This window comes from Chrysoperla carnea, chromosome 2, assembly GCF_905475395.1.
Source record: "Chrysoperla carnea chromosome 2, inChrCarn1.1, whole genome shotgun sequence".
NCBI lineage: Eukaryota > Metazoa > Arthropoda > Insecta > Neuroptera > Chrysopidae > Chrysoperla > Chrysoperla carnea.
The window spans coordinates 40,409,551-40,426,598 of record NC_058338.1 but is presented as its reverse complement, the minus strand read 5'-3'; the positions used below and the strand labels follow the sequence as shown (position 1 = coordinate 40,426,598).

The window sequence follows — 17,048 nt, the reverse complement described above, 5'->3', positions numbered from 1 at the left end:
ATCTTACCGACTGCAAACTTATAATGTCGCCTCAAATTATTTTAATATCGCCTTACGATTTACTAAAAAAATTAATTAATTTTTTACAAGCCTTATTGGAGCTCTTTAGAATTCTTAAAATATTTAATAACCAAATTTTAAACAGAAAACCAAGAAAACATTGTGAAAATTATCGAAATATTAAATTTCCTAAAAGGGAATCGATCCACCACCATTAACTGAAAAAAATTCGAACTTACCAAAATCAAAATTAGAAACTACACAAAACAAATCCAAAAACACCAAAAACACACAAGCGATATAATAAACGCGATATAATTTTGCAAAAAGAAACCGCTAGCAACAATGGACTACCATTACAACAATAATCGTCCCAAACAAAATTTAAAAAAAAAAAAATCGAAACCAGTGAAAGTGAACGTGATAAATTATTCGATAAATCGAAAGTAGGGAACATAAAATCGCGCAAGCGTTATTTTGACCAATGCAAATAATAAAAAATTATAAAAATTAATTTTCGCAACAATAAAACAAAGTGACAAATAAAGAATTAAAAATTTATAGTTTGTGAGTGTGCGGGTGTTTGATCGGAGGTAAATATAATTGTAGTATGTATCACGCTTGCTGTGATTCAACTAACATATCCAAAGAAATCCCGCCACGAAGAATTTTTGTGAAGTGGAGTTGCCGATGACGCGTGAAACACCTTCAACAACAACAACAACAAAACAAAACTTCATTTCTTTTCCTCTTTCTTTATTGTCTTAAACAACGTGGTGTACGATGGTTATTAAAACGTGACTCTTGTGTGTATTAACTCTTTTAACCATACACAAGTTAAGACAACACAGTTGGCTTGTTCATTTCATACTTGTCTTCCGTTCAAGCAACAACAAAAACAACTGAGTCTATCTCTCTAACTTAACTCTAACGGTCGTGGTTAACAGTCACTTCAACTGCATTCACTCAGTTTTATATGTTACATACATATTATATTGATACACCTAGAATATCTTATATCAAGGTTACTGCAATAGTCGCGTGTTCATATCACCAAGATATTTTTTTCATAATTGCTTACAGAGGACTAAAATTTAAAAAAAAAAGTGTTTTTTTGAAAAATGTTCTTTTGCAATGCATGTTTGTTTGACAATTCGAAGGATTTGTTGAGAAAATTAGAAAATCACGTTAATAATGCAAAACTAAAAAATTTTACTTTAATCTGTTATCAAGTAAAAGTAAAAGTGTTTACTAAAAATTAATTTGCTAAATTAAGTAGAATAATGTAGATATAGAAAGTATTTATCTTTTCTTATCACAGATAGTTGAAGTCGTAATTTTCAATAGTTACCGTAATCAATCAATTCTAAAGGTTTTTATGTCTATTTCAATATCTGTGAGTAAATTTATATTAGTGTCAAATTGTCAAATTAGAAATAATGTGTTGTCACATGGAAACGTGATATATTTGGTACCGATCATGTGCAACTCGGGCACGCTTGAACAGGATTCTACACGGATATTTATCGGTGACTATTAGCGTCAGACTCATAAGAAAATGATCTAACTCTGGTTCTGGTGATTGATTGCTTAATAATTGACGGACGTGATTGAGAGCTGATTTGTTATTTTTTCGATCATTTTGTGCATATCTAAAGTGAATTTTCATCGTTATATTTCGAAAACGAACTAAAAATCAAAAAACGGAAAATACGTACAGGTTCATTTTTTGGGGAAATGAAAGTAAAAAACTCTATTTTTCACATGAACAGATATAAACGTCTTTTTAAATAAAAACTGCATATTTTTCTTTAGCAGATTTTTGTGCATTGATGTAAAAAAACTTCCATTTGAATTTTTTTTTTCAAATTTTCTAGTTAGAAATAAATCCTCAAAATATTTTTATCAAAAAGCAAATAAGTTTTTATCCACAAAATTTGTTTTCTACACTGTTCTTACAGTTTTAAGTTTTTTTTTTTTTTCTTATTAAAACTCGCTTCAGCAAACCTGCTATACAGCCAAGTTTTAAGTTTTATTAAAAAATTAAGGTCTTGGAAAATCGTTTTTCAAACAAAAGTTGCAATTTTACGGCAAAGAACCAAAACCCTTTACAGAAAATATGTAGTTCCATTTAAACAAAATCAAAATGTATCTTTGTTTTATGTTCCCCGTAAAAATGAGCCCATACGTATTTTTTCGTTCTTTATATTTTTCATTTCAAAATATTTTCCATTTTTTTGTTGGCTTCTTTATTATATTACGTTAGAAAATGTACATTGAGGCTACGAAATAAATGTATTTCTTATGCTTACAACGCTAAATTAATTGTGGTCTTTACTGCCATCTTTGGAAAAATGTGTGATAATTGTAACTCATAAAAAGGCTTTTACTTCTTTTTTTGAAAAAAAGGAGGTAGTCCACGGCATATCAACTACTTTTGGATTGAGAATAAGACAAGTAAAAATCTCATCTTATACACCCATGCTACTGAATTTTATTTATTTTTTAAGCATAATGAAACTTGTATTTTAGATAAATTTGGTGAAAATTTTCTTGCGTTAGCCAAAAAAAGAAAAACAAAACAAAACAAAACAAAATGTTGCTTAAGACTAAAGAAAAATTGGTTAAGAAGCACAGTATTTACGTAAGATAAAGTTTTGTTTCTATTCTATAATTTTCAACGCGGAAAAGTTAGGATATTTCATACATGCTCCTAGATAATTGATATTTGTGTCTATAACTATTAATTTTGAAGTCTCTTATTTCAAATTTAACTTCCTTATAATAAATATTATTAACTGAAAAATATGTATTGCATATTTACAGAAGGAAACCATTTATACTTCATCTGAGTATGATACTTATTTTTAGTAAACGTATTTTTAGCTCGATTAAAACTTAAATATTAATTGTATTGATAAGAAATTGAGTATCCATAATTATTTTATTTTCTTCATGTTTCTTAATAATGTAAGTATTTGTCAATAAGGGGTGAAATGTCATATCAGAGAAGCGAAGATCATTTTCCTTTCAATTCCCAAACACTGTTTTTAATAATATATCGAATGGTAGGTGATTTGTAATTTGTATACATAATAATATTTACAAAGAATTCACCAAAAGAAAGTTAAAAAAATTATTTTTTGCCTTAAATACCTGCAATTTATATAATTATTTAAAATAATTTAACTAAATTGAAGTCCCTCATGTAGATTGTTTCCTGATTTATATGAACAACTGTGCAAAATCGATAATTAATTATACACGTAAAACCATTAAAAAAATAGTAATATATAATATTTATAGTGAAATTAATGAAAAATTACCTAGATAAAATTACTATTATAATTTAAAATGTAATCAACAATATATTCTTACAGACTTTTGTTTTCAAAACTACACATTTTTTAGAAAGTATGTAAATTTTGCTAAAAAAATAAAGAGTCGCTAGTTAAATAAAGCATGTAGTAAACAATTAAGGAATAAGTCCTTGGGCAATTTTTATAAGATTTTGTTTTTTCAGGAAACAATATTTCATTACAGAAAAGTTGAGAGTAAAGCTCTTAATCAACAAGTACTCCTGAAAATGCTACCAGTCCGGATGCATTCGTTCAATCTTATAGCAGTATATTTTACAGAACCTCTTTTCTGAACTTTTTCCAAAACGGAAGGTTTGTTTCTAGTAACGATCGGGGTGAAAAGTTTAAATTATTGCATTCTGGGTAGTGGTAATCATTTTCTACCTTTGTTGTTAATATGAACCTTTACTGCAGATATTAATGTAATATGTTGTAACGCCAATAAATATATTCCGATTTATTCGAAAAATTTAAGCATTGTAAAATCTTGTAGTTAACGCAGAATCTCTTAAATTTTAACCGCATGTTTTGGAAACACTCTCTATATTTATGTTTTACTAGCTGACCTGACGAACTTCATACCACCTAACAGTCGATTCATTTTTTTTTTGCCTTTCGGGTTCTTCTGCCGAAATTTGTACGCTGTCTTATAGGAGGCATATTTATAAAGTCATAAACACACAAAAATATTAATTTTATGAAAATTTGTAGCTTAATTTTATAGATTGACTTTTAATTATTATTACAAATCTTCTGTATGGGAATATAGAAGTGTTGTTTTTAGACTTATTAAGTAAGAAGGATGATCGTACTTCAAGAAATATTATACAAAAAGAATTAACCAAATCGGTTCAGATGCTCTCGAGATTTACGCTTAGCAACACATTCAGCGATTCATTTTTATATATAAGATAAACGAACAGAAACTTAATTTTATATTTATCAAAAATTTATTAGATATAAATATAACATTTACGTTGATAATATTAACTATTAATAAAAAGACTTGAAAACATTTTAAGATAATCCTCTTGATAAGCACTTTATCTGCACGTTCCTTGTAGTTCCATTGTAGCGATGCATAAGGTCATAGCATAGCTATGTAGCGTTTTGTTTTTGTACTAAAATTATTAGATTAGAATACTCACGTTCAAAACTATTGAAAAAACATTATTGACCCAATATATGGAAAAATATCGGTACTGTCGTATCAATAAAAAAAATTGGGCAAATATGATTTAAAAATTAATAAAACATGATTTGAACAAACACATCCGCTGAAAAAAATGAAAGAAGTATAGGATAACTATACCTCCACCAAATAAATATACGAACCATCAATAAAAATTAGTTCGATTTAATTTTTCATCAATATTATATTACACTTCTCAGATTATCAATATATTAACCGTGTAAGGGGTGAATAAAACTACACTAAATAAGAAATTGATACCATTTTATATTGGAAAATGTTCTTTTTTGGTGGTTTTATTCATCGAACTTATCTTTTTCAATTTCTCAAATAAAAAAATATCACACTACTTTCAGCTTCACTTTTCTTGTGAATCATCAAGAATAACACATATTTAATCTAATCGTGGAACATTTTCAATAATAAATTTCAAAAGTAACCATAAAGTCAAACAATTGATTTACACATAACTTAGCCATTAAAAAAATATTAAATATTGTTGCAGTAATGTTTTAAATATGTAACTTATTATATCTTCTAATTATGATCTTTATGTGAATAAAATGCTCTTAATTAAGTCAATGGATTTTAATTATATAACATCATATATGTTATATTTAATTTTTTATAATTATTACATGATTTCATTTTTTTTTTTTTGTTGCAATAATCACTCATTATTAAAGTTTTAATGTTTACATTTACCTCACATTGTTGCTAGTTTCTCATGATAGTCATTTTTGAAATATAATTATTTGGTATGTGAGTATCACAGCAAAGTTTGGATCGAATAATTATTCTAAGTAAATAGCTTTAGGTGAATTTTCATAATATAAACATGAAAATTGAATCCTTCAGATGCTTGATAGTCATTTTTGACGTCCAATGGCAAGGATCGGGGGAAAATTCCTAAATAAGAACAAATGTAATAGCTCCATTTCCTTCGGATGAAATTCACTAATATGAAAGGATTACAAGTGAAATTTACAAAATCCAAAAAATCTCCGACAAATCCGATTTATTTTTTGTAAAGTGACTTTTGGAAATTTAGCAATTAAATGTTCTCAATCAAATCGGTTCGACCGTTTAAGGGCTACCATATTATTGAGAAACACACGGACGCACAGATAAACACTTTAAACTTATAATACTCCTTCTTAAATCAATATCAAAGTGATGGTCAAGGACATCAGATGAAATGAAAAGGATACTTAGGGAGCTATCATTTTTTGGGACAATTTTTTTTAAATATTTTAATTGAAATTGAAATATTTGAGTTGACTTTGTTCTTTTGAATTATTGTTTTGAATTACCTAATTATTTTACCATTTCACTTTTCGAAATGAATTGAACCAGGTTTATTTGATCATTCATTTCCATAGTAATTATTTATATGTTAAAATTATATGTCATGCTTTTCCCAAACTAAATCGATTTTGAAGATCATCACCAATTTTTAAGTTTTTTTTTCGGGTACAAAACTCTAAGCGCGCACATGAAACATAGCTAAGAACACTGTCCGTTAAATTAATTTTCAAATAAAACCAAAAATTAAAATCAGTTCATTCTTTTAGGCGGTGAAAATTATACCACCCCTCTTTTTAGTTCGGGGTTTAAAAAAGCAAATAAAAATAATTCCAATCATCAATTAAAATAATATCGTCTAACCTATGCAGACAAACAAACACACAATGTTTATAAATTGACCCACATAATATTAATCCTTGAATTTGCCATGGATCTTACCTACTCCCACTATATTAATAAATACAATATAATACAAAGTAATTATTATAGACATAGGTAGTACATAGCACTACTTATAGATTTGATATTTGATTACAGATAAGAAATTTAATTGTGTTAACAAATTGTTTTTATTGACCCTGATAATAACATTCATTGAACATACATAGATATTAGGTAATAACATTTAAATTGACCATGTAATAAAAGTGTACCGCCTTAAATAGGCCAAAATAAACACGATTTTGTACTAGCGAAAATGCGGAAGTATGTAAATAGCATTTGTTTAACGATATTATGATAATACGAGTTACATTATAGGCACAGTACGAAGGTGTACTCCACAGTGATATTCATAATTTACAGACAATAGTAATTAACTTATTTAGTTCAAGGCAGCATTCGGTAAAATTAGTCATCAAAGAAAAAATTTAATTTAAAATAGTTTTATTTATGGTATTGAAAAAAAAGTCTAACGTTTCCTACTACTTTCAACCCCCGAACTAAAAAAAAGGGGTGTTATAAGTTTGACCGATTTGTGTCTGTGTCTGTGTGTGTGTGTGTGTGTGTGTCTGTGGCATCGCGGCGAGCAAACGGATGAACCGATTTTAATTTTTTTGGTTTCGTTTGAAAGGTAATTTAACGGAGAGAGAAAAAGTTAAAAATTGACGACGATCTTAAAAATGCTTTAAGACAAAAAGGAATTTAATGGAGAGTGTTCTTATATATGTTCCAACGGCGAGTTTAGGGTTCCGTGCCCAAAAAATTTCCGGGATGTTTTATAAATTTAGTAAATTTTACTATTTATAATAGTACCAAAATCAAATAACCAAGAATTAGTTTTAGACATCTCGTCATAATTGCTAACTAACATAGATTCTTTGTTTGCTCCAAATTTTTCGAAAATTTCTATATTTATCACAAACATTTAAATATTTTCCGTCAACCCTTGCAGCCCAGTTGGTTAAAGCGTAGCCCATTCTGTGCGCGGTATACCTGGTATAGTGCATCCTGCCTACAAACATTTACATGAGGACTATTTTTCTTAAAAGTTGCTTGCCTGGATCCGCGGGGCCTGCAGCATTTCTTTCTCTTGCTATGTGGCCAAATTCGGTTCTACGAGAAATAATGAGATGAGTGTATTTTTTAACATAAAATATTGATAACAAGTATATTCAAATCATGTTTTGTTCCCTGTGCCACGATCGAATGGTTACCCGCGTTTTTTAACTGTATCCAGTTTTCTGTGTATGCATTGTATTCAGAACTTTTTTCAACGCTCATCATGACGTTTGTTTTTTTTTTTTTTTTAATAACGCCGAATTTTAATGACAGTAGGTTTTAATAAACGAATAAAATATTAAAAAACTTTTAGTTTCAAGGCAAAATGCATCATCATTTGCTTTTATTTTGTAAAAAAATGTAAAATTATTGCATAATTACATAAGTTTGTTGTTATAATTAACATGCAAATAGAAATTTAAAATTTTTGTGACTAGAATGTTAAAAAGCTGGATTTTGTGACGATATTATTTAAAAATTATAATTTGTTGTCCTTCTATACAATTATTCGCAACTTCCATTGTTTCCAGTACATCGAACATAATAGTTTATAAATTTTTTTCGTATTATTTATTAATACCTAATTAATTTATTGATGTTAAGTCTGCAGTTCATTCTATTTAATTAATACATTTTTAAATCGTGTTTGTCAACAATTACTTGAAGTATAATTTACCTTGAAATCTGCATAGTTTACAAAATATCTTACATTCATATTTTAAATCAACAATTGTAAAAATAAACTGTCATAAGCACTCTTATCTATTTTTAATATTGACATTTAATAAAAAAATTGAATTTCAAGCATTGGTCGCAGCTTCTCAAGAAGGAAATGTCAACTGTGGTGGTAGAATCCTTTCCTAAGTCTTGACCAATGGTTATAAATCTATTCCTGGTTTCCACGTCTTCCAGGTATAACCTTGGTGAAGGTTAAGGAACCAGTTATTAGTGGGTCATATTTATGTTTTCGGCAGGGAGGTTATAGGCGTCCAATTTAAACAAGTACTAGTAAGGCTCGTTTCCTTGATTTTATATAAATAAATACAAGAATTACTTGTCTAAATATATAATATTCTATATACGAATTTTCATCAAAATCGTTTAAGCCGTTTCCGAGATGAAATAATGTTAATATACATATGACCAAGAATTGATTTTTTAAATAAGATACAAGAGTTGAGCTTTCATTTTACTTACACCCAAGCTTGACCTAAAAACAAACACCTAAGCCTGGTACGATGATATATTATTCGATTTTAACTGAAAACTGCACACAGGTTTCAAAGGTCTTACTTCACAAGCTTAGGTCATTTTTTATTTCCGATATGGTTTTATTAATTATTAGCACATATTATTTAAACTGCTATTATGTTAAGTATTTTAGTGGCTGTACTAATTTGTGAACTCGAAAACACTACACTGTCTTTATGGAAAATGCATGTTGGCCAGTCTTTCTGGATTTTTTTTTGTTACTTATTATTTTTAGCAATATTTTTCTGAAAGTCAACGAGGAAGCGTTCGAATAAGTTTTTAGGGGATGTCGTAGAGGGTTTGTGTCTGAAGTATTTATCAGAAATTTGATAAACTCTCGATAAAAGACTTCACGTCTTTTATTCGGCTGAACTAATAAAATATAGTTTCATATTTTCCTATGTCAGAAACATTCCTAACATCACATGTAATTCAAAAAAACTAGTAACACGACATATAGGGCAACGTTCATCTGTATTTGTCTATAAAATTATTTACATGGGTTTTCAATATACAAAACTTCATCCTCACTTCCACCCCATGAGAGTTAAATATAAACAAAAAACATCCTCGAAGCGGGTTGTATATCGTTTAAAAATTTGAGCTCAATCGATGCAGAATTCATAAGCAATACACAAACGAACATAACATTTTTATATATGTATAAAGATTTAAATGATTATTGTTTAGTGGTGATTGTTGAAACACAGGTTATTTTCCAGATTGCATAAAAAACTGATACTAGAAATTACAACGACTGTTAAAAAATAGAATATACAAATTAAGAAAGTACAATGTTTCCTCATAGACTTACTTATATTAAATATTTTTAAATTCTAAGCATATTTAGGTCATTTGCATATTTAAAATGTAATAATAATAAAGACAATTTTATGTACATGTAAATAATTACCTAAACATTTTAAAATAGAGTTTTTTTTTTTTAAGTATTATGGGAAGGTTGTCAATATCAGTCACACTTTTGATATTTATGTCCATAACTTTCGGTAAAGAAAGAACTTGGATCAAAGTCTGGAGAAAATGGTTATATTAAACGATAAATTAAAATGAATTTCTAAATAAATTAAAAACTACTCGAAGTTAGCCCATGCTGTGTCTAAGTTTGCCAACCGCTGAATGTCCATCAAAAATATCTTGAAATGATTAAAAATGATGCAAATAAAATGAAATAAACAGCTTAATTTTGTAGTTTTTTCGAAATTACAAGCCCAGTGACTGGAATAGTTCGCCTACATATGACTAATAATGGTAGGTTTCTTCACCTTTTCATGGCTGTCTCCGTCATTTACTGATAACATGGTACACACTGAAATCATGATGATCCGATAGACGCGGTCACTGATTAACATAACAGTTATAGCGTCCAAATTTTAAATGGTTTCAAAAAAGTTAATAAACTTTGAAAAAATAAATAAACAAATGAAGCCCTTGCCAAAATGTTTCAGTAGGCCGACCTTGACAACTTTCCCCTTACTAAGTTTTATTTACACAAGCAATTTTATTTGAATGACAGATTTTAACATATCTATCAATGCTTTACAATATATCACTGTTACTGTCCACTTGTCACCACTTTTGTAAAAAAAAAAGGCGATATCTTACATGAAAAAGTTTCTTAACAGATTGTTTTAATATTTCCAATTACTTACTCATTTATATATTTTTATTAGATTCATTAGAACTTTATTATTATAAAGTCATAAGTAAAAATATCTTTAAGAATGCGGGATTTGTTATCATTAAAGAAGGAATTTTTTTGTCAATATTTTTAAAACTTAATTTCAATAGTACTATAAAAACGATTCATCCATATTTTAGATACTAAACGTAACTAATAAAATTTCGGCTTGCCAACCCTTGCTGAAATATCATGAAATTTAATGAGCCTAGCTTGTTTATTCCTACTTATGCATGGTTTTTGCTTTTTTGTTAGCAGGGGAAATATCTGAAAGTAAAGGCGTGCTGCATAAATAATATAGTTATATTGTGAATAATCAAACCCTGGGTTGAGACATACCTCTTTATTAAATGTACTTCCTAGTAAAAATATTTAATAATAAATTTAAAACAGGTTAGTAAGCGTACAAATAACGATATAATAAATAATGGCCACCACATTATCCGGGAAACAGATGCAGATAAAATTATATGACACCTTGAAAAGTTTTATTTTGGTAGTTAAAATAAAATGTTGTTCCCTAGTCTTGGATGAAGACCAGATACCCAAACTCGGCACAAGATCTGACTTCCAATTTTGCACAAGTTTGTTTGGCCAGGTGTTGTCATTCAGAGTTAATTCTAGACATAGTCAGTCTTGATTTTCCAACTTGACTCAATCCTCAACAATCTTCTTTCAGATTTCAGCCAATATTTAAACAAGCAAAAGTTATGCATTTTGACAAGTCGTTTGGAAAATGTAAGACAGCAGAGCATTTTTAAGCTCTAAACTGCTATCATTTTTCTCGTTTGACATAGTAGTTGCAATATGATTGTCAAGAATTCTTTCTATATACAGATTTCAATAATACAACTGGATGTAATTGCAGTTTAAACATATGTTATTGGCGATAAATAACAGCAACTTTTAAAGCTATTACGGACAGATCATTGTTAATTGATAGAAAAACATACTTTCTCAAAATTGATTTAAATAACAATAGTATTAGAAATGTTCTTTGATTAGTTTAACATGAATGTTATTCATGTCCAAATTGTTACAAAATTCGGTATGATTGACTGACTAACACAACTAATCAAAATATAATCAACTACATACATATCATACTTATTAAACGTATACTTCTTTATTGTAAATATTACAAAATCATTAGTAAATTATTAATAACTTGAATTGAAAACAAATACCGCAAATTTTTTATACATGGGTTGAGTGTTGTTCCTTGATGATAATATAATTTTAATCAAATTTCAGCCTGGAAAGATATTGCTAGTTTACATTCGTAAGTCAGAAATACTCTTCTATCAGCATCGAAAATTAATACTTTCGAACAAACTGGGACATATTACTACGGAAATTACTTAGCACAATACATATACAGGATAGGCCATTTTAATCTATACACCCAAATATCTCGTTTTGTAGTTAACCATCAAAAAATAACTTTAAAAAAAGTTGCAGTGTTTCATGAGGGAGATCATGTTCTAACATCAGATTGGACCTAGTTCTTCGGGTTTCTTTACTAACCAATTTAGATTTTAATTTAGAAATGGTGGATGGATAGACTTGAGTGTAAAAAAAATCAAAAGTTCATATTTATTAAAATTTCATAAAACTATTCTCTTACACATTGTTCAGTTTTCATATCACGACAATATCCTTTCTTACAGCCACATCCTTTCTTACAAAACACTGTACAAAATATTTTGAGTTTATAAGCACAATATGGTTCACATGTTTCACAACTGTTGTACTCTTCATTCGGGCCACGTAATGGACATCCTTAAAAAATAATGCATATATTAATATGTGTTAGATATGAACGTATAATTCGATACATGTTTGATTTATGTACTCTTTGGCTTCTGTCACATGAGCATTTAATTTGTTATTTGTTTAATGTTTGTTGCAACTAACAAGACTTTTGAAATGTTTTAGAAATGTATTGTGTCCAATATGTATTCACCACATCAATGTCAAAAAGGGCCTTAAATTTCAGATTTTATTGAGTTATTTGCATGGCTATTCTACATAATTGTCTTTTTCCGATCATACAAAAACTGTGTTTTTAATTGTCTAAGTTCTCGAATGCAAATATGTACCAACGTACGTTAAATCAAACGCCCAGGTAACGACACTCTTTGGTGTACCTTGTCGTAGATTGTTTTTTTTTAAACTGTCTTACTCACAATGTGGTCTAGTTAAGAAAATGACTTAAAACATCGAATAAATCAAGATTGAGGATAACGCCTTAATATACCTCAATTATAAATTAGTACAGTGTACGACATCTGAAGGGCAAAGGCACAATTAATATAGGGTTTCTGTTTGTCGCTGCTGGTGGTCTAAGTACCAGGTACCTACACTCTGACTCACACGTCAAATGATCTTAAATCTCAATACTCACTTTCTTTAAGACATTGTTCGAGCTTCCATGGAAATAGCCAAATTGCTAGATCGTAACATATGTATATTGGATCACACCTACCAGAACCGGCTCCAACACCTTAAAATGAAAAATTATAATTGGAATTCCTTAAAGTTTGGAAAATAAAAATAATATTGTGAACTAAATAATATGATAGAATAGACAATTTTAGATATTTGTTTTGTCATCCTGTCATTTTTCCAAGTGGGCACTTCCATTTCTGTATAAAATCGTGTATCAGCACCTTTTACATAACGCAACGCAAATCGATAAGACCAGTTCGAGCGATGTTTTCGTCCGCGTACTTTGCAAAAGAAGCATAGAGTTTTTAGTCGTATATCATCGTAATTCGATAAGAAGAAAATTTTACCAATGAAATTTATTAAGTAAATATACTCTTAAGATTCTTTGAACATTAAAATTCAAAAAGGAATGGCTTCACTTCAATTGCAAATTTTCCACATTTAAAGACAATTATACAAAATAAGACCATTTTGCGTAACTAAATTAGAAGAACAGTGTGATATTGTGACCAACATTCTACATCTTAGAGGAAAGAAATAACTTGTAGCAAATTTTATTTGCTTGAATTTTGCTTTAGATAAAGAATTTAATGTAGATGACAAGATAATTAGATTAACTGGTGTATTTTTAAAATGACAATCAACGAAGCTCAGTCTCGATAATGGTGAATCGGATTCCAAAACTATATAGAATTTTTTATTTCATGACTATCAGCCTTATTCCTTTGCTTTTCTAATAAGCTTATTTTGGGGATCCATCAATACACAATTCAAAACTTACAATTTGGTGGAATTGATGGAGGTGGCGACAGGCTGGTCTTTTGTTTTTTGGGTGGTTTTGAAACCTTGGCAGACTCTTCTGCTTCTTTTGTCCCGGCTGGAGTTGCCTTTTGTTTTTTGGGTGGATTTGTTTTCTCTTCTGTTTCCTCTGCTTCTGAATTTATCCATGACGGGCTTGTCTTTTGTTTTTTAGGTGGTGTAATATACTCAACAGACTCTTCTGTTTCTTCTATTTTCGAATTTATCAATGTGGCGGTTGTCGTTCGGTTTTTGGGTGGCTCTACACCTTGATAAGACTCTTCTGTTTCATCTGTTTTTGGCTTTACCCATTTTTTACCGTCACTGTCGGGCTCATTATTGCCAGATTCTTCATTGGCAGAATCTTCGGTGCCAGGATCATCATTATTTGAATCTGGTTCATCTGGTGTTTCCTCTCTTGGTTTATCTGAATATAACTTTGTAGTGTTACGCTTTTCCGATTTGGACGACGTAGTAGTTTTCTTATCAGAAAACATGTTAGTTTTTTTAGAAGGCTTGTTGATGGTAGTTCGTTTCGTAGAAGGTTTGGTAGGTTGCTTAATTCTAGTACCAATTTTATTCGTTAAAACTAATTCTTCATCAGAAATTGTAGTAGCGTTAGTGTCGATAACTTCAGTCGCATAAGAAGGAGCTTCCTCATTCTGCAATGATAACGAGGCGATAACCAACAACAGCAATACATGTAAGCAGCATTTCATGATCACACATTTACTATTGTTAAGTTAACAATATATTTAGCTCACAACGTGACCGTTTCAATTTTCAATACTTCGCATTTTTTTATTTTTATTATCTAGTATATTAAATAAAAGGAAAATTCTGATGCTTATACAACCTCTATATACACATTGAATCTATAAACCTCCCAATTAGCATACATATTTCATATGCAAAACAAAACAAAAAAAATTTTTAAAAAATGAAACGATGCAAACGAATTTACTATTAGGGGTCCAAGACTTTGGCGACAAATATTTCAAATATAAATCAATTCAGCTAAAAATTAAGCTAAGATTTAAGGAGGCCATTTAAATGTCTATGTGTTTTTTTCGACAAAAAATAAAAAATTGAAAAGTTTTCAGGTTAATCTCCACCCATTTGGAGATTAAAATTCTAATATAGTTTTTTAACATCCCTGTATGTGATATACTACAAATGATTAAGATATTTTCTCTTTGGGAGAAAATTGACGAGGTCATAAATTCACATAGAAAAATACCTAGAGGTGGAATTTTGTATTTGTATATTAAGATATGTTGAAAATTCATTATCGAATTTTTAGGTAGAACACAATTTCATACATAGAAGTAGAAATAAGTATTACTATTGGTGTTTAATTAACTGTAACAGATCATAAAATTTTGATCTACTCTAATCAGAAAAACATTGCAGGCATCATTAAATGTATTTTAAACTAATTGTTTTCTATATTTATTTTTATTAAACATAAATATTTTAGTAATCAACGAAATTAAGTCGCCAAAAGGTCGTAATTGAAAAATACAATTTTGCGATTATTTACGGTACCCGGCCTAAAATGTTCGTATGAGTGTGTAAAACGAATCAGATTGATTAGAAATTTTGCCCTTGCAATGCCGACCAGCTCAATTATCCTAAGAAATCGCATAAAATTTGAGAAATTCGATCTTATATTTTGAACCATTCTCCTTAAAATTTTCGTTTCTTGGCGTTAATACAAATGATAACTAAAAAACAGAAACGTTATTTTAACAAAACTTTGATATTGTCAAAACAAACGATGTGGCTGTATGTGGCGTCGTAGCGCCTAAATGAATGAACCGATTAGAATTTTTTTGTTTCGTTTGAAGTTAATTTAATAGATAATATTTTCAGCTAATTTTCAAGTGCGAGTTTAGGATTTCGTACCTGGAACAACTAAACAATAGGCGATGAGCCTCTAAATCAGTTTAGAGAAGGCTCTAAGGAAAAAAGTAATTTCATAGAGACTGTACTCGAAAAATTTATCGGGGGTTTTTTAATTTTGTAAATTTTATTTGTTTAACTTATCTGTACAGTGTATTTCAACAATTAACTCTTTTAAGACACTTTTCGGGTAAATTTTCTAAAGTAAATTTTAATAAAAAAATTAGCTTTGAATGCCAAAGTGGAGGTAGTTGGACTATTATCTTGCGTTACTTTTGTTGCGCTAAAGCAATAAATCATCTTATTATGTGTATTGCAATACTGCATTAAATATAATAGGTTCGTTCAGTAGCGAATAAATAAAACATAAAAACTATTATTTAATGTTTCAAAAACAATTTTTGAAGGCTATTAAAACAAATTTAATATCAATATGAAATAAATCGTAAAACTATAGGTAATAAGAATTGATATATATATTTTTTTATTTCATTTACATTGAGAAGGGGAGAGTTGTAAAGGTAAGTTCACTGCAACATTTTTATTTTCCCTTATAGGGTGATGAATATTTCTTTAATTTTCAATTCATGCCTGAAAGTGAAACAGAAAAGAAAAAAAGCGGCAGTATTTGTGTTATACCCAGTAGAAACTATGTTCTTTTGCTTTTATTTATGTATTTTTATACCATGTATATATATAAAATAAATCAAGGTATATTATGTTTAGTCCCAAGTTTGTAACGCTTAAAAGTTTTACGAAAAAATTTTGATATAGGTGTTTATAAAATAAGTCCACTAAGGGTCTGACGGCCTTACGCAAGAAGTGTAGGTACCGAAACCACAAAAAAACGGGTCGTTTTAATTTATATATCGCTAATTAAAAAAATATTGGTTGGATTCTTTTAAAATTAATACCTTTAAAAATTTTTGACGTGGATGAGTTACGATATAAAGAAACTAAACTATATTTAAAAAATCCGCCGAAAACCCGATAAGAATGATACTCCAAAAAATGTGGCAAGTGCTAAAAATATACCTACCTATCATAGGGCTCATAATTTAAACTATAACAAGCGAGTAAATCCATTGCCTAGATTGTTTAATTGTGGTGAAGTTAGATCATTTTTATAGTCAAAATTGGGCAATCTAATTCCGTTGTTACCACGCAATTATCATTAACTATGAATTAAATAAATAAAAAAGTCATGCATACGACCAAGCCAACTTATCGTAAATTAAGTGCACGCTTTTCGACAGTCAAAGATCGCGAGAGCAGTGATAAGGTAGTAAAATCTGTCGTGAACCTCTGAGACGAAATTTAAAGAAAGTTCGATTGAAATAATAGCGCAATATGAATATTTGGAGATATATTTCATTCTCTTCATTTGTAATGAAATCTGAAATTACTTTTCAGGATTTTGTTTAGTTTATTTGTTTTATTTTTAGAAAATAATAAAGATTAAATCAACAAACTTAAGCCTTTTATTTCATTCAATTTATTGTCCGCATAGTTTTAAATATTATATTAAGTTTAATACCTTTTACTTGTGCGTTACCTATTATTATTTTACAACCATTGCTAAGCT

At 29.0% G+C, this 17,048-nt stretch overlaps 1 protein-coding gene across 1 annotated transcript; it reads right to left on the bottom strand.

Moving 5' to 3' along the window:
* Positions 1-11,924: 11,924 nt before the first annotated feature.
* On the bottom strand, positions 11,925-14,277 carry LOC123292697 (transcriptional regulator ATRX homolog). The gene is made up of 3 exons (XM_044873411.1): positions 13,542-14,277; positions 12,717-12,815; positions 11,925-12,091 (listed from the first exon to the last, which is right to left on the bottom strand). The coding sequence occupies exons 1-3, from the start codon at positions 14,275-14,277 to the stop codon at positions 11,925-11,927; spliced, it is 1,002 nt and encodes a 333-aa protein (XP_044729346.1).
* Between the last annotated feature and the right edge of the window lie 2,771 nt (positions 14,278-17,048).